We start from the raw sequence: 24,971 nt of genomic DNA on the forward strand, positions 1-24,971 counted from the left end.
GCGAGCCACAATTACTGACCCCGTGTGCAACAACTACTGAAGCCCGTGCACCTAGAACCCATGCTCCCCAACGAGAGAAGCCACTGCAATGAGAAGCCCGCGCACCGCAACGAAGAGTAGCCCCCGCTCGCCGCAACTAGAGAAAGCCTGAGTGCGGCAATGAAGACCCAACGCAGCCAAAGATAAATAAAATAAACTAATTAAAAAAAAAAAAGAAGGGTTTAACTCCTGGTATGGCATGGAGACAAGAAGCTGAGTGGTATAGTCATTTGGAAGACAGAACATCCACAAGACCATAAATCATAATACCTGTTGGGATACTCACCCTCAGGTCTAGATTTATACCTTTCATAAAATCTGTTACCATCCTGTTCTACATCTTATAACCCTAGAATTATCCTTGTGTGGCCATTATTTTATATGATGTTTCCTTTAAGATATCTGAGCTTCAAAATATTTAATGTTGGCTTCCCTGGTGGCGCAGTGGTTGGGAATCCGCCTGCCAATGCCAATGGGTTCAAGCCCTGGTCCTAGAAGATCCCAAATGCCACGGAGCAACTAAGCCCGTGAGCCACAACTACTGAGCCTGCGCTCTAGAGCCCATGAGCCACAACTACTGAGCCCACGTGCCGCAACTACTGAAGCCTGTGCACCTAGGGCCTGTGCTCTGCAACAAGAGAAGCCACTGCAATGAGAAGCCCGTGTGCTGCAATGAAGAGTAGCCCCCGCTCACCGCAACTAGAGGAAGGCTGCGTGCAGCAACAAAGACCTAATGCAGCCAAAAAATAAATAAAGTAAATAAATTTAAAAAAAATTAATGTTTTCTCTTTGGAAATGTAATCATTAATCTCAAAACAATGCTGGTTAACTCATCATAAATGATAGCTGCTTTTATGTATGAAAAGGCCTGAACCCCTTTGTTAAGATGGAAGCTCTTCATGACTCAGTCTTAATTCTTTCAGGCACGACTGGATAGGAAACAACTTGGCGAATTTGGAGATGACAAGAGATTCATCATCTCAAAGCATTGTGACTAAGGTTTGGCTTCATCATGTGAGCCACACCCTGATGTCAGGACTGGTTCCTTCTACCTAAGTGGCTGGATCAGCATCCTTTCCTATGCAACATATAATATAGTGTTCTTAGTGATAATGATGCTGTTTTCGGCAAGCAGGACTGTGATACGATTCTAGGTCACACTTGTACATATAGAAAATACAAGATCAGGGACATAAAATGCACGATCAAGGGCTTCTCTGGTGGGGCAGTGGTTGAGATTCTGCCTGCCGATGCAGGGGACATGCGTTCGTGCCCCGGTCCTGGAAGATCCCACATGCCGCGGAGCGGCTGGGCCTGTGAGCCATGGCCGCTGAGCCTGCGCGTCCAGAGCCTGTGCTCCGCAGCGGGAGAGGCCACAGCAGTGAGAGGCCCGCGTACCGCAAATAAATAAATAAATAAAATTTTACAAAATGCACGATCAAGAGTAATTGTTCATGGAAAGTATAGGGGTGTGTGTGAAATACATTAGGTGTACTTAAGTTATTTCATTCTGAATGAAACTCCTCAGTGAAAGGTACTGATCCACCCTTAACAAGCCCACCAGTTATTTACTGTCACATGGACAACAGGGCCATGTGGAAAGTATTTTCCCATGTGTTAATTTTCAAATGAAAGTTTTCCTTGATTGTATTGATAAACATTTCTGATATACCCCAGATTTATTCAATCCAATGGTAATCCCATGTACTCAGATGGGGCAGCCCCGACATTTAGTCTGATTTGCTAATAGACTGTTGAGGTTTAGAATATCCCCATAAACACACTGCTCCCTCTTGAAATCTGACATTTTGGTTAACATTTCTTACTTCCCTGAAGTTTCCCATTTTTTAAATAGAGGAAGTGAAAATTAAAACCATTTTTAAAAGCAATTAATTTTGCTGTCACACTCATTTTCTTTTCCTTCCAGGAAAATAAAATACTGAGAAACTACTAAGAAGTCAGCATTGCTGTAACAGCACATTTAGAACAAAAATGTTTATCACTATGCATTTCCCAAACCCTTGGTAGCTCTGGAATCTCTAGAAAACTCTTTTCTCCAGTACTTAAGATTCTCTACAATCTTGGTCTAACGCATTTGTTTGGATTAAAAATTCTTCAAGGTTGTTTGTCCTTTTCTCTATCAGTGTCTTTGTTCCTACTCTTCTCTATATGGATAAAGCACCCCTTCCCCACCAATTGCTAAAAGCTGAGATCTTTCCCATCCTTTAAGGCCAATATTCAAATATTCATTTTAAGCTTTTAAACTGTCTCTAACTAGAAGTGATATCTTTCTTTTTCTCTCTAAATTTCTGTATTTATATTGGTGTGAAATTAATTTTTAATATACATTGGCAGTAGCAATGGTGAACATGAGCAACAGTTAGCTCATCCATTCACAAATAGTTATTATATATCTAAAGATCTAAGACCTGGATTCCTGCACTAATTTTGCCACTAATCAATTGTTCTTGGGTAAGTGATTTTACATGTTCAAGTGTAATTATTTACAGATAATTCCTACCTATCTTTATTACTTATAGTATCCTTAAAGATAAGGACTTTGTTCAGTACAATTTTTGTACTGAGGCCTGAACCATACTTGCACAGAACAGGGACACACACTGATGATTTTTTTCAATTGATGAATACATTTTTCTCTATGTTCAGACAAATATGTTAATTCTGATATTCCCTGAGTAAACAGAATCAAGAAGATAACTGGCATTTTTTTCTAGAGGTCATAGCTGCTTATTCCTTGCTTTTTCTGTACTTTTCTACTGAGGAGAATAACATTAGTGAGATTGCTCCAGTGTCGCCCCTTCTCTAGCACTGTATGTAAATATTACAGAAATTCATAGGAAAACACCAATGGAGTGATACTTCTTGCTCATTAGGCAGTTAGACATGCTGTGTCTATAATAGCTTGTTCTCCACCTAGTCAAGAACAGTGACTGGTGAATCTCATCTTTATTATATTCAAAACACCAGTCACAATAAATTTTGGAGAATCTTATTTCTTCCAATGAGGAAAGAAAAAAAGAAACAGCTGAGAGGACAGGGTAGATGAGAAAAATTTTCATACATTGTTGGAGCATGAGGGAGCAATCTGCTAATATCTATCAAAATCTAGAACTTGCACAGCTGTTGACAAAGCAGTTTCACTTCTGGGAATCCAACGTAAGGAAATTCTGGCATGAGGAAGCAAATATATGTGTACAATGATGTCTGTTGTAGCATTACTTGAAATAGCAAAGAAATAAACTATATGGACAAAAGGGGGATGATTAAATAAATCTTGGTACATCCAACACAATGCAATACAATATATGCTTTAAAATAAGTTAGATCTATATACACTTATGTAGAAAAATCTTAATAGATTACATAAAAAAGACAAATTGTAGGCAATACATAGTATAATCTCACTGTTCTAAAAAAATAAAACCAACTATGTGTATTCATATTTATTGGTTTAGATATAAATGTATGCATACACATAAAATGTTTTTCAAATAGAAAGAAATTTGGAAAGGCATGCATAAAACATAAGTGTTTGCCTCTGGGCTTTGGGAAATGGGTACTGGAATATACTCTTTACTTAGAAAACCTCTGTTTTGTATTTCTAAAAAGCCATCTCATAGGATTGTTGTGAGAATTAAATAAATTTAATACATGTAAAGTGATTATAAAATTGCTGGCTTGTAGTAAGCACTAAATAAATTTTTGAATAAAAACTCTTAAAAAAATATACACACGTGCCTCATTTTCAATTAAAAAAAACAAAATACATGAGACAAAATAAAATACAACTAAGGCAGTGGTTATCTGGATAAGTACCACAATGGATTTCAATCTCTCCAGGTTATGGGACAAGTCTTTTACTAAGTCTTTTACTAAACAATTGCTGGGGAAGGAGCAATACTTTGGAAAACAGGTTGCTGGGATCAATCATGCCCCCTGGTGGTTGATTGCTGCCTAGCCAGAAAGTTGGCAAAGCAAAGGATAGAACCCGTTCACCTTGGCCCTGATGTATCAATATTATACGTTCTGTGGCATCCATTACCTTAACATCGTTAACCCTCAGACACCACTTTTTCCGATGTCAGGCGGCATCGGCAACCCAACAGCCATACTGGTTAAGCCTGTGTTTCTGCTCTCTCTGCTGGATGTGCCTCCTGTTCACGTACAAACGGGGTCATTCTTCAGGCCTCCTTTATGCAAACTTTTCTCACTTTCACAGGTGACTAGACCCCAATGCATAAAGTTAGCTACATTTTTTGTGTATATGTGGATATGTTGTATGTGTAGATTTATTTGTGTATTATATATGTGCATAATTTTCAATCAGCCAGTTTCATGGATGTACGATTTGTATAGTCACACAGGATTCCACACTTAGAAGGGCCCTGTGCTTGGTTTAATTCTCTGCTGTTTTTCTCCTGAAATTACTAAAATTTTTTTTTTTTTTTTTTTTTTTTTTTTTGCGGTACGCGCGCCTCTCACTGCTGTGGCCTCTCCCGTTGCGGAGCAAAGGCTCCGGACACGCAGGTTCAGCGGCCATGGCTCACGGGCCCAGCCGCTCCGCGGCATGTGGGATCCTCCCGGACAAGGGCACGAACCCGTGTCCCCTGAGTCGGCAGGCGGACTCTCAACCACTGCGCCACCAGGGAAGCCCTACTAAACATTTTTTAACAAGGACCCTGTATTTCATTTCACTGGCCTCACAAAATAATGTTCTACTTTCAATTAAACTCACAACTCTAAATTTAATATAATAATTATTATTTTAGATGAGGAAACCAAGGTTTTGACTGATTCAGGAACTCTTTTCAGGGTCTCACAACTGGTGTATTGTAGACAGAGAACCTACCTACTGGCTGTAAGAATTTCTCACGTGCATCAGGGTCACCTGATTGAAAGGCTTATTGAAAGTGCAGATTCCTAGATTGCAGTCCAGAACCTACTAAAACATACTTTTTAGAGGAATGGTCTTAGAATCTGTACCTTAAGTAACTCTTCTACTGGCTTAGAGAACAAAGTCTATATTCAATTCATCTCTAATCTTAGAACCTAGCATAGGCCTTCACTCATAGCAGTAACTTAATAAACATTATGCTGATTAAGTATCATTCAGTTATAGCTCGACCAAGCATCACTTTTGCAGAAGAGCACCAGTGTTTTACCATTCAAGTGCTTGAGAGTTTTATACGAGGAAGGCTTTATCAGCAGCTAGAGTTGAGACATTTTTGTCCTGCACTTGTTCCCCATTGAACATTCACATGGATAGAAAGCCTTTAAGTTGGTGCAATCTTTATATTTCAGAACATTTCTGGCCAAAGAGTCAGAATCACAAGTGCATAGTGATGTCAAATAGTCAGTCTCATAATATTATTGGGAATTTGATTCTTGAAATCAGAATTTAACAAATTAAATACTATACAGACTTGGAGGTAAGGAAGACACAAAACATCTAGAATATTCATGACCAGATGGAAGGCTATATAAACATTTAAAAATATTAGAGGGGGAAGGGGGTGAGGGGAGGAGAGGAGGTGAAGGAGGGGGCATGGGCTCATGCCGCTGAAGTCCACTCACTCGCTGGTCACCTCCTGACAAGTGGAGGGGATCCGCTGCGGACCAAGGAAAGCGGAGGAGCCTGGTGGCAGCCACCCCCTCTTCTGCACTTCCCTGCACTCTCATCTCTCTCGGCCTTGGCTTCTGACACGAGAAAGAGATGATGGTTGAAAGTTTTGGAGATCCCTGTTTTTTATGGAACACAGTTGTGTAAAATTTTCATAAGATTCCTTGGCAATAACATACACTTGTGATGGACCCTAGAAATACTGCTGTTAGGATTGGGTTCTGATTCCGAAGGATTTTCAAGAAAGAGTCCCTCGGCCATCAGTACTGGCACACTGGTCAGCAAGACAGAAGTAGAGCTAGAGAACAGCACAAAGGAAGAAGAGGACCTTCGCAAGTGGAATCGGGAAAGAAACATCGAAGCAGGGAAAGATGATGCTTTGACTGATGTACAGCAACAGTTTTCAGTGAAAGAAACAAACTTTACAGAGGGAAACTGAAAATCGAAAATTGGCCTTCAGGCTAAGAGAACTAAAAAACCTCCAAGGAACTTAGAGAACTATGTATGTCAACCTGCCATAAAAACAACTATCAAGCACCCAAGAAAAGCGCTTAAAAATGGGAAGATGACAGATGAAAAGAATGAACACTGTCATTTCAGTGGTGTCCTCTGATGCACAAACGTTTTCAATTTCGATGAACTCCAATTTGTCTGTTTTTTCTTCTATTGCCTGTGCTTTGGTGTCATAGCCAAGATATCACTGGGAAATCTAACATCATGAAGGTTTTCCCCTATGTTTTCTTCTAAGGGCTATAGTTCTGGCTCTTATGTTTAGGTCTTTGAGAGATTTTCAGGTATCCATCTTACTCTGAACTTGCTCCCTGAGTTCAGAAACTGATTAAGATAGCATGGCATACTTTGGACATAGGAAATTGTTATAAAAAAACGTAAGGTATGGGCTTCCCTGGTGGCGCAGTGGTTGAGGGTCCGCCTGCCGATGCAGGGGACACGGGTTCCCGGTCCGGGAAGATCCCACATGCCGCGGAGCGGCTGGTCCCGTGAGCCATGGCCGCTGAGCCTGCGCGTCCGGAGCCTGTGCTCCGCAACGGGAGAGGCCACAACAGTGAGGGGTCCGCGTATCGCAAAAAAAAAAAAAAAAAAAAAAATGTATAAGCTATGGATATTGGACTAGCAACTGTTAGTTTGATTAGGTAGTACACTCCTATGATTCAGAATTTAAAAGATAAAAAAGGAAACAATAAAACATTGTTACCATCATTACCCTTCTCTCCCCTGAGTACTCATATCCATTTCGGAATCTCCTTTTAGGCAATCATGTGATAACCCCCTACTAACTGTGATAGCTAGTTCAGCAGAACAACAACAACAATTTCTCAACCCAAATGAAGAAAAGTGTTCTGTATATTGAAATTGTCTTACTTGGAAAATAAATCAAAATAAATTGTTTGGAACCAAAATTGTGCAAAGAAACTTCCAGGAGCGTAACTCCATCAGTGCCTTTGATATCTCCCATATATATATATATATATATATATATATATACACACACACACAAACAAGCAAATACATGCAAAACCCCCCATTTAAAAATATAAATTGTACCATACTGTAAAAAAAAATTAGAAAAACTTACTTGAAAAAAATGCTAATAGATATTTTAAATTAATTAAATTATTTTTACATGATTTTCTTTTAAAATGTATAGAAAGAGTATAAAAATATGTCAAATCATGGTGAGATTAAGAATGATTAATTTATTCATATAATTTTATCTAACTTAAATGGGCTTATTCTTTTTGAGTAGAAATAACAAAATCCTTCTTCCAACTTGCAAATTCTTTCTTCCCTTAGCTTAGAATTCCCAGAAATCATTGACTGTTTTCTCTCATTCGTCATAAATCAAGACACTAAATTCTGTTGTCTTCCTCTCAGATGCATCTAACCACTGTCCCCTCCTTCTTAACTCTACTATCAATATTTCCACTCTAAACTTTAAAAATAGCTTCCTCTATGGTTTCTCTGCTTCAAGCCTCATTTCTTCAAAACATCTTTCACAATACCAACAGAATCATTTTCCTAAAATATGTATCAGATCATTAACCCTCACTTTTCAAGGCAATAAGAGTTGAAAAGTAAAAACAAACAAAAAAGTAAAAGTAGCAGCTTTGAAATGCTATTTGGAGAGCCCTGATGTCGCATCTTAGCATTTCTACTACTTCCTGGCTACAAGGACTTGGGCACTTGAAGCATGAAATGGTAGCACCCTTTCTGAAAAGCCTTCCTTGATTGTTACTTATAGAGACTTAGGCCAGAGCCCTAAATCAGGCCAGGCTCTTGACTCTCGTTCCCCAGTCCATGCTCCTGCTCTTGTGTGGGCTCCAGCCACACCTGAGATGACTTATCTCAAGATACACAATCTTATCATGCCTCACTGATGTACATGTATTCCTTTAATCAGATGCCCACTGAAATACTGGTTCAAATTCTACTTTCTCTGCAAAATCTTTTAAAACCAGATTTAGTTATTTCATCCTCCAGACTCCTCTAATTGAATGTTCAAGTCTCTATTATAGCTGTTGCTTAATTCTGTCATCTTTTCACCCTTTGGGAACACATATGCTTGCTCCATCAGAATGGAAGTTCTTAGTGACTCAGAATTAGGTTATTTATGTTTTGACTAACAAGTGATGGGGTAACCAACTCATCCAGTTTGCTGAGGTTTTTCCTGGTTTGAGCATCAAAAGACCTCATCCTGAGAAACCCTTTAGGGCAAACCAAGGTATACAGCCTCCTAATGTACAGCACAGTTCAACGCCTACAGCAGGGTTATAAAGTGTCACTGGAATAGTCAAGAACTTTGGTTAGCTTTCATAAATGAATCTCTAAAGATTTCTTCACTGTGTGGTCCTTAACCTACGATTCTTGGTCGATGTTACTGTGAAGTATTGAATATTATATTTCCTTGGTCATCCTATATTGAGAAAATTTGATTATTTCAAGAGATTAAAACAATCTTAAAATAAAATTAGTATTTTGAATATTAAAATGTTATTCTAGTCAGATGGCTAATCTCAAAAGATAGGAGAAATTGAAATGCTGCTGGAAAGTGTTGAGTAGGAGGGAAGAAAAATAAAACAATCCAAGCCTACATTACATAGTCTCTTCATTAAAATGTTATTGGATTCATTCCTTTGTTTCATACCACTGTGTATAATTATAGTACATAAAACCTCCAGATCTTCCTGCTATTAGGCATTTAAAAATATCCATTCCAGATTTTCAAAACAAGTTTTACATATACAGTAATTATATCACACGCATGTGCAATGCTTAGATTATATTTATCATACCACCTTAAATTTAGACCATCTCTATTAGGGTTGACTTAATCATTTTCATAATGATGCCCTGGGCATTTCCTAATAGGGCAGGAAGTAATCCTATTTGATGGGAGTTCACAGGCGCTAGACAGACACTTGACTTTGCAACATGTTCTAAAAGAAAAATAAGAAAAATAGTTTCAGAACTATTGGACAACTGTCCTGCACACATACCTTTGTTACCTTTTGTTATGGTGACACATCTTTAGGTTCTACAGAGCACAGCTGGATGCTGCCAGTGTTGGCAAGTCACGTGACATGGTGGAACAAACCACGGATTGAGATTCAGAAGCCCTAGGTTTCAGTGCAGTTGAGCTCTCTGGTCTCTGACAAGGAGATAATCCTATCCATGTAATTAACTGTGGTGGAAAAACTCATAAGAATAATTGTGAAAGTGACTTCCAAGTCATAAAGTTGAGGCACCATAATGGGACATTTTTAATTAGGGGTGCACATCAGATTAACCTGCATGCCTTCCAAAATACAGGTGGGCCCCACTCCAAGGCCAACTGGATCAGAATCTCCTGGGATAGGGATCAGAAATATACTTATTGTTTAAAGGCCCACAGATATTTCTGATTTACTTGCCTTTTAATAAACTATTGGGCCAGTACAAGATCATTAGTTTTCTAGAATGATGGACCTGAAATCAAATCTCTTCCAAATCTCTTAATAATGTTGTGATCTTGAAATATACATTAATATGTTGAGCCTCAGTTTCTCTAGTTTGAAAACTGGAGATATAAACACTTCTTTGTGTAGAGATGTAGGTAAAACATCTAGGTCAGATGTCTGATAAGTAAACTAAATACCTGAAGATCATAAGACAAAAGGGAGTGCTGGCAACTGTGGCTAATTGGATAAAGCCTTAATTAAATATATTTTTAAAAATTACTGTAAAGACTGACCTGGTCACACAAAATGTACCTGCAGGCATGACATTTGGTTTTTACCCCTAACATACTGGCCAGTAAATAACCAATTCTCAAGTACTATATAAAATATAAAACCTGAACTGTCTGAAAGTATGTTTCTATATGTATGTGTAAGATACTGCTAAATACAGGATTATATATTGATTCAGCAAATATTCAGTGCCCATTATATACTTGTAAGTCCAGATAGAGATACTAAAAGAACTAATTCAAAGAGTTTACAGCTGAGAGAGAGACAGAGAGACAGAGAGAGGCAGAAGATAAATTAAAACATGCCCATTACTAACAATACTGATTCTACCAAAACTACATTTCCACGTCTTATTTTTTATTAACTTTCTACCCAGGTATTTGTGACTGTCTGAATTCTTATATACAGTTTTTAAATATCGCTAATGACTAGAAATATTTGGAATTTTAAGTAATTGTTTTTAGAAACAGAGTATATTTTAACTAGATTGACATGGTAGTTTGTTGTGAAATAAGAAGGCTAATTAATGCTAAGGCTCCTTCCAGGTTTAAGAGTCTATAATTAGGAAGCAATAAATCGTGGAATCATCACGTAAGAGGAACCACTGACCAAATGACTCAGAGTTATTCTTAGAGCTGGAGCATCTCTTCACAGATCTGGGGAAAATTTTCATCATGTGAGATCGTCTTGCAACCTAAAAAGTACAAAGCCTGGCAGCTTTCTCATTGTTAAAATTGGACTGTCCCCTGTCATCACAGGTCAGATTTTCCGAACTCATCTAAAATCTGAGCAAAATAATTTTACAAAGCCTACTGCTAACATTTATTTCAAATCATGACTCCTCCACTTTTTAGATCTGTGACTTAGGCAAGTTATTGCACTTAAGTTTTCGTTTCCTCATCCTTAAAATGGTTATGATCAGAACTGAATAAGACTTGTCATGAGGGTTTAATGAGACAATATTTGTAAAGTACTTAGCAGAGTCTTGGCATATAGAAATAGTTCATAAATGGTGTCTAGCATTTGGATTATCATTTTTGCTGTTACATAACTATGGCCATGTTGTCTTAAAGCTCAGGAATCTTTAACGTCTTCATAATTACCCATGCCAGACATTTTTGCAAGAGGCTTCCCTGCTTGCAAATCCTCTCTCACAGGCAGCCATTCAAGATTAGATATAAACTCGGACCTGACTCAGTCCAAAGCTCAAGTGCATTCTACTTCACCCCAACTGTTATGGAGAGGAATAAATCTTGGGACACACACACACACAAAATACTCTGATGTGATAAAGGCCAGCTTCATTAGCCTGGCCACTGAAGACTCCATTATCTGGTTGGAATTTACTTCTCTAGCCTCCCTTCCCCATTTCTCTCCTTCCTTTTCTGCACAGCCTACTCCAGCCCAAACTGACCAGTTATTCCTCATGCAGGCAGAATCCTTCCCTCTTCATGCGTCAACCCCAGATGTTCAGCCTTCTCCCGAATCTCCAAATTCTACTCCATTTCCAGGCTTGGCAACAATGTCGGCCCTTCCAGAATTCTCAAAAAAAGTGCTTGGGCTTTAGACTGAGTCAGACCCAAGTTCATATCTAATCTTCATCCCTGACTAGTTGTATACTGTTGGAGTCTTTAAAAATGTCAGCATCTGTGTCTTGCCTATAAATAAAATTCTATACTATTTAGTGATAGGAGGATTGACTGCACAAACAAGGAACACAGGCACTAACAACATGTCTCAGGGACGTCAGTGGTTACTTCCTGCCTGGAATTATGATCATTTCTTCTACTTGCTTATTTACGGAAATGGTACAGAACAACTGGATCACTATGTGTGAAGAACAATTTGAGCTGGATCTCTAGTCTCATTCCTTACACCAAAATAAATTTTAGATGAATCAAAGTTTTAAATGTAAAAAATGAAACATCAACAACAACAGCAAAAAAATGGAAGAAAAGACAGGCGAGTTTATTGATGAGTTGGAGTGCAGAAGGCCTTTCTAAGCAGGACACAATAATCAAAAGATTGTACAATGAAAAGACTGCCGAATAGCTAATTAAAATTTTTCAATGTTCCTACAGCAAACAATATAAAAATAAAAATATATTATATCAAACTGAGAAAATAAATTTTCAACCCATATGATGAAAGGTTAACTTTCTTAATTTAAAAAGAGCTTTTATATATAAACAAAAAATGCTGAATACCTCAATTAAAAAAAATAGACAAAGTATTTGGTCACGTAGCAAATAAAAGTATTTGATCGGGTAGCAAATACACATGACTAGTTAAGTGTGAAAAGATGTTCCCTTTTGCTAATAAAAATATATAAATTAAAGCAGAGATACAGTTTTTAACCTATTGGAAGGGCAAAACTTAAGAAGGTAGTATGTGATGTTGGTAATGGTTAGGGCTGCAGGCCTTCTCATGTGCTGTTGGGATGGTTCAACTTAGCAAATTTTGTTAAGATAAAAACGGGGCATTCCTGTTAAAAAAACAAAAAAACAAAACAAAACAAAAAAGAACGGGGCATTCCTTTGATTCATTACTCACACTGCTAGAAATTTAGCTTAGAAATAAATTCAAGACCTACACAGTAATAAGCTAGCTGCAAAACATTTTGTAATTTAAAAAAAGTTAGTTAGTTGTTAATAAATGCCTGATAAATGGAGTCATGATATGTACCAAACACGGACTTCTACGCAGTTATTTAATAAAGTATGACATTGATGAGGATATTTCTAACAAATATTAAGTGGGAAAAAACTGATTCCGTTTGTATAAATTGAAAATGTGGGGGTAGGGTGGGTTGAGTGTGCATCAATATACATACACAATGTACATTTTTTTTTAGAAAAATAATAAGAAACTGAGAAGTACCTACATTTAGGGAATCGAACTGAGTGGGGAAGGAGGGGACATGTGGAATAAAGGGATATTTTTATTTTATGCCTTTCTCAACCAGTCGAGGCCCTGGATCTAGTAATCATAACTTTGTATATTACATCTAAATTGTATATACATGATAAACAGCTCATCCATTGCGGGCGTTTGTTCCCAGTTTGTCAGCTAAGACAACTAGAGAGGCCCAAAGTTTTGAGCGCTGGATATAATCTATTAACCGGATTAAGAAATACAATTTGCTATTGTGTAGAAGTTCAAACATTTTTTAAAAAGAAGGGCCTTCACACTGAAAGATTGGAACCACTGGTGATGGGGAGGGATTAAAAATAAAACACATATAACTGTGATGGGAACTCCTTATGTTGTTGAAGAGGAATCAGGAAAGGGTAGGTGTGGCTTTAAGAACGATTTGTGATATTTCAACCCCACCCTGACAAGTGATCTGGAAATGTCGCATATCTACCTTCACGCATCAGCAGTACTTATTTTTTAGAATGAAAACTGAAAACACTGCTTTACACGGGGGCCATTGCCACCTATCTAATCATGTTTATAAATAAATGAAATCTATATTCTAACAGTGAAAATGCAGCTCTGTGAACTTATCAGTCGCTCAAATTTGAATGTATTCAAACTCTCAAACAGTAGAAGAGGTCTTAAGCCTCATGTCAGCCTAACACCCCACCTGTTAACTGTTCGGGGTTCTTTGCACAATCACACTGGGGAGGAGTAGGGCCTCCTGCTATCACTTACGTCATGTATGTGAAAAAGGTGCTCAGGGGCTCCAGGGAATGATTCCGGAAATACTCAAATTCTCTGCATAGCTTTTTTCTCATCTCTGTGTCAATAATGGAAACAGTAAGAGGATTTGTTTGGTTAGCCAAGAAGTTGCCATAATCAGTGGTCTGGAGATGAATTTTCAGATCTGAAATTAAATGAAACCTCAAATCAGGTTAAATTTTGAACATGCATGAATAACCTTTACAACATTAATTGAAAGTACGGTAACTTTATGACAAATGCATATTTAATTATTATCTTATTAGACCTTAACATAAGGTCTACATGTGATTTAGATTTGAGCATCAATCTCTAAAGCAATAAAAAATTCATGTTAACACAGTCTAGTACGATATAACAATTTTTAATTACCTGAAAAATTCTAGAATTATTTAGCACAGCTCAAAAGAACATAAAAGACCACCTAGTCCAGAGATTGCAAATTGGTTTTACCTGAGCCAACTTAGTCATTTGAAAATAGTGCTAGGAAAACTGTTTGAGGATACTAAGCCTCCATCTCAGCTTGATGGAAAAGAAAAGTTTATTACTAATATTTACCATGGGTATGGGAGGGCAGCCACCAATATCCTTTGACTACAGATGAAGAAGTTGAGTTTCAGCAGGTCTAAATGGGAGTTATATAGTAGTGGAGCTTAAACTAGGAGATGGGTCTCCTTACTCTTGAATTCCAACATCATTTCCATGGGACCATGTTAGATGTCCTTTAAATGGCAATGTTTTTGGTTGCCAGATAATTTAATTGATTTCATTTATTGTCACTTCATCCTGAACAAACCATTTGTTTTCCAGTCCTACACTTCTGTTAATACTGATCCCATCTAACTCTATAGAGTTGGCCCCCTCCCCTTTTCAGATTGCTCATTATAATGTATCCTTCAGCATTAAAATAATAGTTACCAGTGATTGAGCGCTTATTGCATATCAGGCATTGTATCAAGTGTGTATTATCTCATTTACTATTCATGGCAACCCTATGAGTTAGGAATGATTTTTAGCCCCTTTTACAGATAAGAACCCTGAAGCTCAGAGAGCTTAATAGCTTGCTCAAAATCACGTTGATAAATGGACTCAAAGCCAGCCTCATATCTTAAAAGTCTGTAATTTATTGCCAATCAGTTAAATCAGATTATCAGTTGTTCTGTAAAGCCTTAATTCTGTCTGGCAGAATTATTCAATCTCACGCTGAATTTCAAAGTACTTGGATAATATTTCTAGCACAGCTCCTGTCCCAGAATATTATAAAGTCTTAATATGTTAACTCCAAAAATGCAGTTCTGCTTTCTTCGTTATATCTTTTAGTTATATCTTTTATCTTTTGGTTCCTTGTGCAGTACCCAACGTATAAGTGTTCTTAAATATCTGAATATCAAAAATGTCTTTGGGGGCTTCCCTGGTGGCGCAGTGGTTGAGAGTCCGCCTGCCGATGCAGGGGACACGGGTTCGTGCCCCGGTCTGGGAAGATCCCACATGCCGCGGAGCGGCTGGGCCTGTGAGCCGTGGCCACTGAGCCTGCGCGTCCGGAGCCTGCGCTCCGCAACGGGAGAGGCCACAACAGTGAGAGGCCTGTGTATCGCAAAAAAAAAAAAAAAAAAGTCTTTGGCACCATCTAGCACACAACTGGAGATAATATAGCATCCTGGATCTTACTGTATTTTTCATTCAAACATTTATTAAGCATCTGTTATGTGCTGTTACCACAGGAGGCCCAAAATGGACAAGACATATTCCTCATCTTCAAGGAAACTCACAATCTGGTGGAGGTAGAGGTATGACAAACAGATGATGCAAACAACTAAATTCAGTGATAAAGATAAGAACCTTGATATATGGGAACATAGAAAATAAGAGCAAGATGCATAGGGATGAGAGCAAAAAAACCTAGGAGAGTTTCCAGAAGATGGTTAAACCAGAGGTGAGCCTTAAGGTGCTATGTAAGAGCGCAAGGAAGGCATTCCATGAATTAGTATGGGTATGGTGGGTGCAAGAAACTCAAAACAGTTCAGTTTGGTGGTTTGAAGCACTTAGTAGGAGAGAAGGAGGGGTAAGAAGTGAAGACAGAGAAATAAGCAGGGGCTGTCCCCAGGAAGGCTTGGTGTGACTTCCTTGATCCTGAGGATAACAGGGAGCCCCTGTGGGCTATGAACTAATTGCTCTGTAAACTGATGGGAGGGTGGATTTGCAGTTAGGCACTCAAGTGGCTCTTGAGTCTCTGAGATTCAGCAGACAGGCATTCTTCCTCAGTGTCTGGAGTAAGTCATGCAACAGAAATGCTCTTCATCTGATTGACTGCAGAATTTAATTGCTCAATTACCTATTTAATTAAGTTAATTTAAAAAAATCATACTCTTTTGCTATGTCTTCTTTGGCTTTTATTTTGACAGTCAGACTTTTATACAGTTTGACAGTTTGCCTTCTCAGCACGGAGGAATATTTGCCAACAGAAGTGACACAAATGGTATTTCTTCCAAAACCATGGTATATTGCTCATGTGACATATGGTTCTTTTAAGCAAAATAACTTCCAAACCTTTCAGCTGCCAGTGAGATTCTGAAATTAAATGCCTCAAGTGTTTCAGGGCTTCTCTGGTGGTGCAGTGGTTAAGAATCCGTCTGCCAATGCAGGGGACACAGGTTCAATCCCTCGTCCGGGAAGATCCCACGTGAGGTGGAGCAACTAAGCCCGTGTGCCACAACTACTGAGCCTGCGCTCTAGAGCCCAAGAGCCACAACTACTAAGCCCGCGTGCCACAACTACTGAAGCCCACGTGCCTAGAGCCCGTGTTCCACAACAGAGTAGCCCCCACTCCCAGCAACTAGAGAAAGCCCGAGTGCAGCAATGAAGACCCAATGCAGCCAAAAATAAATACGAAAAATAAATAAATTTATATAAAAAAAATGTCTCAAGTGTTTCAGACCCTGTAAGCAATCTTGTAATACTGTGCTTGGTGGAGAGACAGTTGAGATAGAAGGAGCCCTGTCTCACCAGCCCCAAGATGATCCAAGGGACACTTGCAATCAGATCCTAAGAAAAGCTTATGACCTGAAATATTTGCTCAGACAATATCATTAGCTGTCAGTAATGACAATAATGCTTATAGTTTTATAGTTTTTAAAATAGGATCACATATTTTTCCTCACATTTCCCTAAATGCTTATCTAAATAGGTATGTGATGAATAGAGCTTTGTGGTCAAATACATTTGGAATAAAAAGGCTTCTTAACTGCAGGAACTGAAAGCCTTTAATACATTAATTTGAATGATTTCTTTGGAAAGAGTATGGTACAGAACCTCCCAAGCCACCAGAAATCAACGGAGACACCCACAGAGCACACTTTGGAAAATTACACCCTTTTCTTATCCAGAGTAGTGTGTCAAGTGGCTTTTTTTATTCAAATGAAGAACTGTGAGATCACTACCAACTAAATCAATTTTATAGGTCCCAGATGTAATAACATAAAGAGAACAGATTGAGCTATTATAACAAATATCTGAGTATATCATCCAAAGTAGTGTATATGAAATGTGCCCGCATGTGTGTACACAGGGTCATAAAGTAAAAATGCATCTTCTGTGGGTTGCAGTCCACTGGGTTCAGGGAATTATCTGAGATCTCTTGGCCAGTGAGGCAGGACAACAATCTGGTTGTTACCTCTTCTTTATTAATTTGTTGGACAGGTCTTTTTTTTTTCTTCTGTGCAGCTTCCTGTTGATACTCTATAAAAATGAATGTCCAGATCTTTCACACTCCAGGTAGGTTATGCCAAGGAAGCACCTTCAGAGGTACCTGTGAAGGGTGCTATCTTTGAGCAGCCCCCTGCCTCTTCACCACACTCTGCTGGCACTGAACTTATGAAAGTTATTTGACCTTTCTGAACTCAGTTTCCTCATCTACAAAATAGGTATAAAAACTATGCTTTTGGGTTGTTGTGGAGATTTTAAAAGATGATGTAGGTGAAGAGACTTTTTTCCCTCACTTGTACCCATCTACTTCCAAAGTAATTCGATTCAGTTGGCTAAGACTTTGATTTTTATTCTCTAAACCAGAATTTTCTTAAATAATATATTGGAATCTACCATCATATAATTACTCAGATTTTAATAAATATATCAGGATCTATAAAACGAGACGCTTCTTCCTCAATTTTTGCTAATGTACTGCCATTCTCATGGTGATAAAACTTCAAGTCCTCTTTGATGCTTTATTAACTCCAAATCCCCTGCATTGTTCCTTAATATCTTCCTATATTTCCTCTCCTTATATCCCCCATTTAGAATGACCATATCATAAACCTAGCTCACCGTGGCAATCTCTTAATAGATTCTCCCAGACTTGTTTCTCTCCAGGTATTCCATGCCTCAAAGAATATTTCCTAAGAAATATTTTGATCTTATAATGATCCTATAAGTAGCTTGGAACTACTGAGTTTTAGGCAGATTAAAAGCAACTTGCATAATATTTGCAGAGTATTTTACCACTGACAATGATTTTAATATACATTATCTCTCAACCTTAACAATAATCCCCATCTCATAGATGAAGAAACCGGACTTCCCTGACGGCGCAGTGGTTGAGAGTCTGCCTGCCGATACAAGGGACACGGGTTCGTGCCCCGGGCCGGGAGGATCCCACATGCCGCGAAGTGGCTGGGCTCGTGAGCTATGGCCGCTAAGCCTGCGCGTCCGGAGCCTGTGCTCCACAACGGGAGAGGCCACAACAGTGAGAGGCCCGTGTACCGCGAAAAAAACAAACCAAAACAAAACAAAAACATGGATGAAGAAACCGATGCTCAGAGAAATAACTTGTTCATGTTTTCTATGCTTACAAGTATTTGACTGAAGATTCAAACGTACCTCCTCATCCGATATTTTGAAGTTCCATAATTAGACTTTCAAGGGCCTTCAAACAATTTCCCAACCTAAATTCTTGCCTTATTCTCCAAGTATGCTAGTATTGCAGCCAAACTGCTTTACTCCTCACCCATATGCTTTTATTGTTTTCTATCTATAGTTCATTAATTCTTCCCAAGAACCTAGAATGTCTTGTCATATCAACTCCCCTCCACCCACCTCCTATGCCTTATCTCACTGGCATTTTCCCAACCTACTGTCTTTCAAGATTCGGTTCACTTTCAAATAGATTTTCTATCTATAGGTTTAAACTCTTCTTATATTTTTAATTGTTTTATTTATAGAATGAATATTTCCGAAACAAACCAGTGCTTTTGAAGGCAAATAGAATCAGCTACTTAGAATCATATACCAAACACCATTAACCATAACCAAGAAATGGAAGGATTATTTTAGGAATTCCAAAGTCCAGCAGAAGAGGGTAAATTAATTCTTGTTGTATATACACTGCGGTTCAGGGGGTGTTCTTATGACTTCCCAGGAATTCTTATGGTTTACAGTTTACAAAACATCTTCAGAAATTTCTAACTCCCCTGGTAACTGGGAGTTAGGCCAGGGAGATACCATCTAAGCATCAGATAAGAAAGCACCATGACTAAAAGTTAAGCAGCTGGCTTAACACCCCAGAGCCAGAAAGTAGAAGAGCCAGGACTTAAACTCAAACGTGCAGACATTTCTAATGTGTATTTTCAGATTCTTACTATGTGCAAAACATAGCCTTGGGCTAGAGAAGCTAGGAGACAAAAAAGTATATGGTGTGGTTTCAACCCTTAAAAAAAAGTCTTTTTTTTTTAAAAAAATCAGTTTTATTGAAGTATAACCAACAAATAAAATGGTAAGACATTTAAAGTGTACATTGTGGTGATCTGATATACATTTACATTGTGAAAGGATTCTCCCACCTAGTTAATTAACACCTCTGTCACCAGACATATTTATAGTTTCTGCCCTTAAGGCTTAAATTTAGGAGGGGATAGATTCATTTATTCATTCAGGAGGTAAGCCCTTAACTGATAGTTCAGGGGACTAAATAGATAAACGAGACAAATGTCCTGCCCCAGGGTGACATACTTATGCAAATATCACAGATGCTACACAGAATTAGGTCCATTACAAGGCACAATAGAACACTAAATTGAGAGTAGTCAATTCTGTCCCAATAGGGATACAGTAGAAAAGGGTTTATAGAGAAATTGACTCGGAAGTGGAGACTTTAAAGAGGAATGGGTGTTCTCCAGGAAAGCAGAATGGTGAATGGAATTTGTGGCTGAAGGAATAACTGTAGAAGGGCAGAAGGGTTCTGAGGAAATGCTTACCAGGTAGAGATAGGACAGAGTGCTCCAGCCTTTAAACTGAGTGAAGTTTATTCTGCCTGACGAAAGTATTTTTGAACAGAAAAGTGATGGTATTGTATATGCATTTTTAATACAAGGCAGAGAAAATAAGTACTATAATTAGAGGTACAAATAATGTCTAAAGGAGCTTGGTGAAAGTCCTTTGAAATAAGAGTCTTCCTTCTATATGAATTTTTTAATTTAAAAATAGGTAGTAAGGGGACTTCCCTGGTGGCACAGTGGTTAAGAATCCGCCTGCCAATGCAGGGGACACGGGTCCGAGCCCTGGTCGGGGAAGATCCCACATGCCACAGAGCAACTAAGCCCGTGCGCCACAGCTACTGAGCCTGCATGCCACAACTACTGAAGCCTGTGTGCCTAGAGCCCGTGCTCCGCAACAAGAGAAGCCACCGCAATGAGAAGCCTGCACACCGCAACGAAGAGTAGCCCCTGCTCGCCACAACTAGAGAAAGCCTGCGCGCAGCAATGAAGACCCAACGCAGCCATAAATAAATAAAATTTAAAAAAAAAATAGGTAGCAGGTATAAATACAGGTAAACAATGAAAGGTCTCCTACTTGTCACCTACCTATCCACCACCCCCACCACTCATTACTAGCCCCAGTAAATTACTAGTTTTAGTTTCATTTGAATCCTTTCACAGTTTCTTTGTATCGAGACAATCATATAGAAAATATATTTTAAATGTATCTGCCTTTTCCAGTAAAGAGTATGCGTATGCTACAGTTCTTCCCCTTGCTTTCCTCACTTAATACATCTCACCTATCTTTCCATATCAGTCCTCTTAGAGTGTGTGTGTGTGTCCTCATGCTTTTTTCTTTTCTTTCTTTCTTTTTCTTTCTTTCTTTTTGTAGCTGCAGAATATCCCATTACATGACTGTTCCATAATTTATCTAACCAGTTCCCTGCCAATGGACATTTTATTTGTTTTTCATTTTCTGCTATTCCCAACAATGCTACATGAAGTACCAGGTCAAATGTACATGCATTTGGAATTTTGAGGCCCAACTGCTATCATTAAGGGATTCTTATTTTTTCAATATTTTTATTCTCTAGAGTTGGAGCCCTTTTAGGGCAGGGACTATTTCTTTTCCATCTTTACTTCCTCGGCTCTAAAGGGAAAGTGCTTAATATATGATTTAATTCCCATATGAAGACACAGTTGGAAAGTAATGAAGGTCATGTCCCTTGAAAAGGAAATAATTGTTCATGAGCTATAATCACCTCCTCTCATCCCCTTCCCAAAAATGATGGCAAAGAGGACGAGGTAAATGCTGGGTCCAGAGCGTTCTTACCACACCCTGAGAGCCAGAGATCACTTTCACCATAAATTTTAGAAAAGGCTATTTCTTACTAAATTCTAAAGCTCTGAAGTATTCATTTTACCACTTTGTCCTTTTTCTGAAGAAGAAAGAATACTTACAAAGTCTTGTTTGTAATTTAAAAAAAAATCTGATGAAAATAGCAATGTTGCCATGAAAAGACATGGAGGGTCTTCAAAGGTATAGCACTAAGTGAAAGAAGCCAGTCTGGAAAGGCTACATACATACTGTATGATTCCAATTATGTGACATTCTGGAAAAGGCCAAACTAAGGAAGCAGTAAAGTTATCAGTGGTTGCCGGGCTGGGGGTCAGGGAGGGGGAGAATAGTCAGAGTATAGAGGAATTTTAGGGCAGTGAAAATACTATGTATAATACAATAGTGGTGGATACACGTTATCCATTTGTCCAAACCCATAGAATGTACAACACCAGGAGTGACTGAATTGTCAACTCTGGACTCTGGGTGATTACCATGTATCAGTGTAGGTTCACTGATTATAACAAATGCACGGGATGTTGACAAGGGGGAGGCTATGCGTGTGTGGGAGTAGGGGTTATATAGGAAATCTCTGTCTTTCCTCCTTAATTTTGTTGTGAACCTACAGCAGCTCTAAAAAAAGTTTTAATTAAAAAAATTAGCAGTGTTAATTCTTCTAAAGACTATTTCATGTCCCTTTAACATTATTATTTTGGTTCAAGTTAATTTTAAAGAACTTGTTTTAAAAGTTACTTTTAAGAATTTTCTATGTGAATATAGCCTCCAAGCAGTACCATCGACACAGGCCATGTGAACTGGCTTCCTCTCCTGTCCCCTGGAAGGACTGAGTCACAGAGGGTCCTAGTGACTTGTTCAGGTCATTGTTAGTCAGGGTCAGGCCTTGGAGTGGATGAGTATTTCTGACCACACTCACACAATCATAAATACTAGGATTTTTCAAAGCTTTTCTGGACAATTTTCATGTTTCTCTCTTCCAAATTTACCTGAAACCTTATATGTTCCTGGTAAGTGGTTCTAAAACAACTTGTTGGTATCAGGACACTTTTCTTTTAAAGACTAGAGGACTTCAAAAGACTAAAGGCAAATATAAGCTTTGCCAAGTTAGCTTTCCTTTACAGAAAATGCTTCAACACATAATACTATCCTGACACTGTTTTACCTACTCTTCTTTACCCATAATTTGTATGGTGCATATTATGTAAGAAAGTAAACAAATCCTAAAATCCTTAACTTCTGTCTCAATGAGTGTCGTTGAGTTCTTCTCTTCATGTCTTAAGCCAGCTCGGAATGTGGCTGGGTTTCTCTCCGTACATTCACACATGCAACAGTTGCACTGCTTTTCACAAGTGATTTATTTCGCAACATCTTATAAAATAAACAGGCAGGACAGACATTATTTTCTATATCAAAATGGAGCTGAGGGCTTCCCTGGTGGCGCAGTGGTTGAGAGTTCGCCTGCCGATGCAGGGGACACGGGTTCGTGCCCTGGTCTGGGAAGATCCCACATGCCGTGGAGCGGCTGGGCCCGTGAGCCATGGCCACTGAGCCTGTGTGTCCAGAGCCTGTGGTCTGCAATGGGAGAGGCCACAACAGTGAGAGGTCCGCGTACCACAAAAAAAAAAAAAAAAATGGAGCTGAGAGCAACATGGACCTATTCATGTATCTTCCATTCATGCTCAGGAGGCAGACATTTTAGTGGAAAAGCAGATGCAGATGTCTGCATACCCCTCCCCTGACAAGGTGGTTAGATTAGTCACAGCCACTCTAAGCCTCAGAGTCCTCAACAGTTAACTGAGGAGATGAAACCCTTACTTTATTTAGATTGATTTTCTCATGCATCATTATAACCTATAGTTTGATGGCTCATATTCAATATTCCTAAGAGTCTCCGAACAGATTGGCAACAGATTCAAACACAGTTGTAAAACGAATGGTTGAAAAAAATATATATATTAATGGGAGGAAAGAAAGGTAGAAACCATGAGATACAATGACAATAAAGCAATGGTGTATATAAGAGAGTTTCTTACTCGGGGTGCAGGATGACTTCAGGTGGTCCATGACCGCCTGATGTTATATGGAAAATTCTAAATGTATGCACCTGTGTGTATTTTTCTAAGAAGTTCATTCTTCGGGTCTTCAAAAGGGTCTGAAACCTTTCCTTCTCCCCCAAACTGAAGCTGAGGGTGGTTTTTCTCTGAATTCTTTAGTGAGCTGGCTAAACCTTGCTTTGTATCATGAAGACATTTCACATATTGTTTATGTTTAAATTTGCATTCCTCAGCCCATTTAAAAGCTTGACTGAAAACTATTGAGAATTCATTCAAATGGCTTCTCTCAGAAGCATTCATTATGCTCTGTGTTCACTAATTTTTTCTACCTTAATTTATGCTGATTTTATATATATGATTAACATTCTCCGGACACCAAACTCCTAATTAAATATGCTGAAGTGATTTAGGATTTGAGATTATATTGCAATTATTTGTAGCCAACAGAATTAGTTACCATCTACAAGATTTGTCTAGCTGTTTCCATTGCTAATGAAAGGAGAGGGTCTCCCTCAACTTGGGCAGTTCTGCCTTAACTCTGGCTCTAACTGGTCAGAACCATAAGGTGACCTCAGGAACATCGGCCCTACTTGAGAAGCTTGCAAAGTCACCTCTGAGTTTTTGTTTTATTTTGCCTTCTAATACTCTTCCTGGCAGTCTTGATCCTTAGTGCTTTCTTGTTTTTTCTAGAATAATCTAGAAGTTTTAAAGTACCCTATTATTGACATTATTATATTAATTTTATAAGCATGTTTCAAAGTAAACAAATGTAGTGTTTTTAATAATAAAAATACTATATATTTAAATGTGAAATCTTTGGTAAGCCTTTGAAAATACTGTAGCTTAAAGATAATTTCCAGGGACTTCCCTGGTATTCCAGTGGTTGAGAATCCATCTTGCAATGCAGGGGATGCTTGTTCAATCCCTGGTTGGGGAACTAAGGTCCCACACGCAGCAGGGCAACTAAGCCTTTGTGCCGCAACTACTGAGCCCATGTGCTCTGGAGTCTGTGCGCCACAACTAGAGAGAAGCACACATACCACAACTAAGACCCCACGCAGCCAAAAAAATAATAAATAAATAAATATTTAAAATAAATAATTTTTTTTAAGAAAAAGATAATTTCCAGAATTGGGGGGGGGGGGGAATGAGGAGACGGATATGAAGTGTTGATTATACAAGATGAATAAGTCCTAGAAATCTACTGTAGCGCTCTACTGTACAGCATAGAGCCTGTAGTTTACACACACACACACACATACACACACACACACACACAGTAATAACAGAGGGCAGGAGGAAACCTCTGGAGGTGATGGATGGGTTTATGGCATAGATTGTGGTGATTTCCCAGGTGTATTCCTATCTCTAAACTCATCAGGTTGTATACGTTAAATATATACAGCTTTTTGCATGTCAATCATACCTCATAAAGTGGTTAAAAGAAAGAGATCATTTCCATTTGTAGAGTGCTTCACAGTTCTTAACACATTCTCTCATGTCCTGCCTTATTTATTTCTCCAAACAACTCAGCAAAGCAGGCGTTACCATCAACTTTTACAAATAAGGAATCAGGCTCAGAGGCTTTCAGCCCCAAGTCACCTACCTATTCTTGGCAGAGGTCAAAGTCAGGACTTTTGAATCTAGGATGGCCTCACCACATACCATGCCTCTTGATTTTTTTCTTAAGCTCCATTAAAGACA

At 38.6% G+C, this 24,971-nt stretch overlaps 1 protein-coding gene across 1 annotated transcript in view; it reads right to left on the minus strand.

Annotated features, from left to right (window-relative positions):
• The window catches only part of ATP6V0D2 (ATPase H+ transporting V0 subunit d2), a gene marked incomplete at its 5' end in the record, with an annotated part of 47,450 nt that overhangs the window by 21,414 nt on the left and 1,065 nt on the right, over positions 1–24,971 (minus strand). The window contains one exon of the mRNA XM_082675068.1: positions 13,585–13,756. Within this exon, the coding sequence (XP_082531194.1) occupies positions 13,585–13,756 (172 nt within the window). The remainder of the gene's footprint in view (positions 1–13,584; positions 13,757–24,971) is intronic.

Source organism: Grampus griseus (assembly GCF_964374135.1).
Source record: "Grampus griseus genome assembly, chromosome: 17".
Classification (NCBI taxonomy): Eukaryota; Metazoa; Chordata; class Mammalia; order Artiodactyla; family Delphinidae; genus Grampus; species Grampus griseus.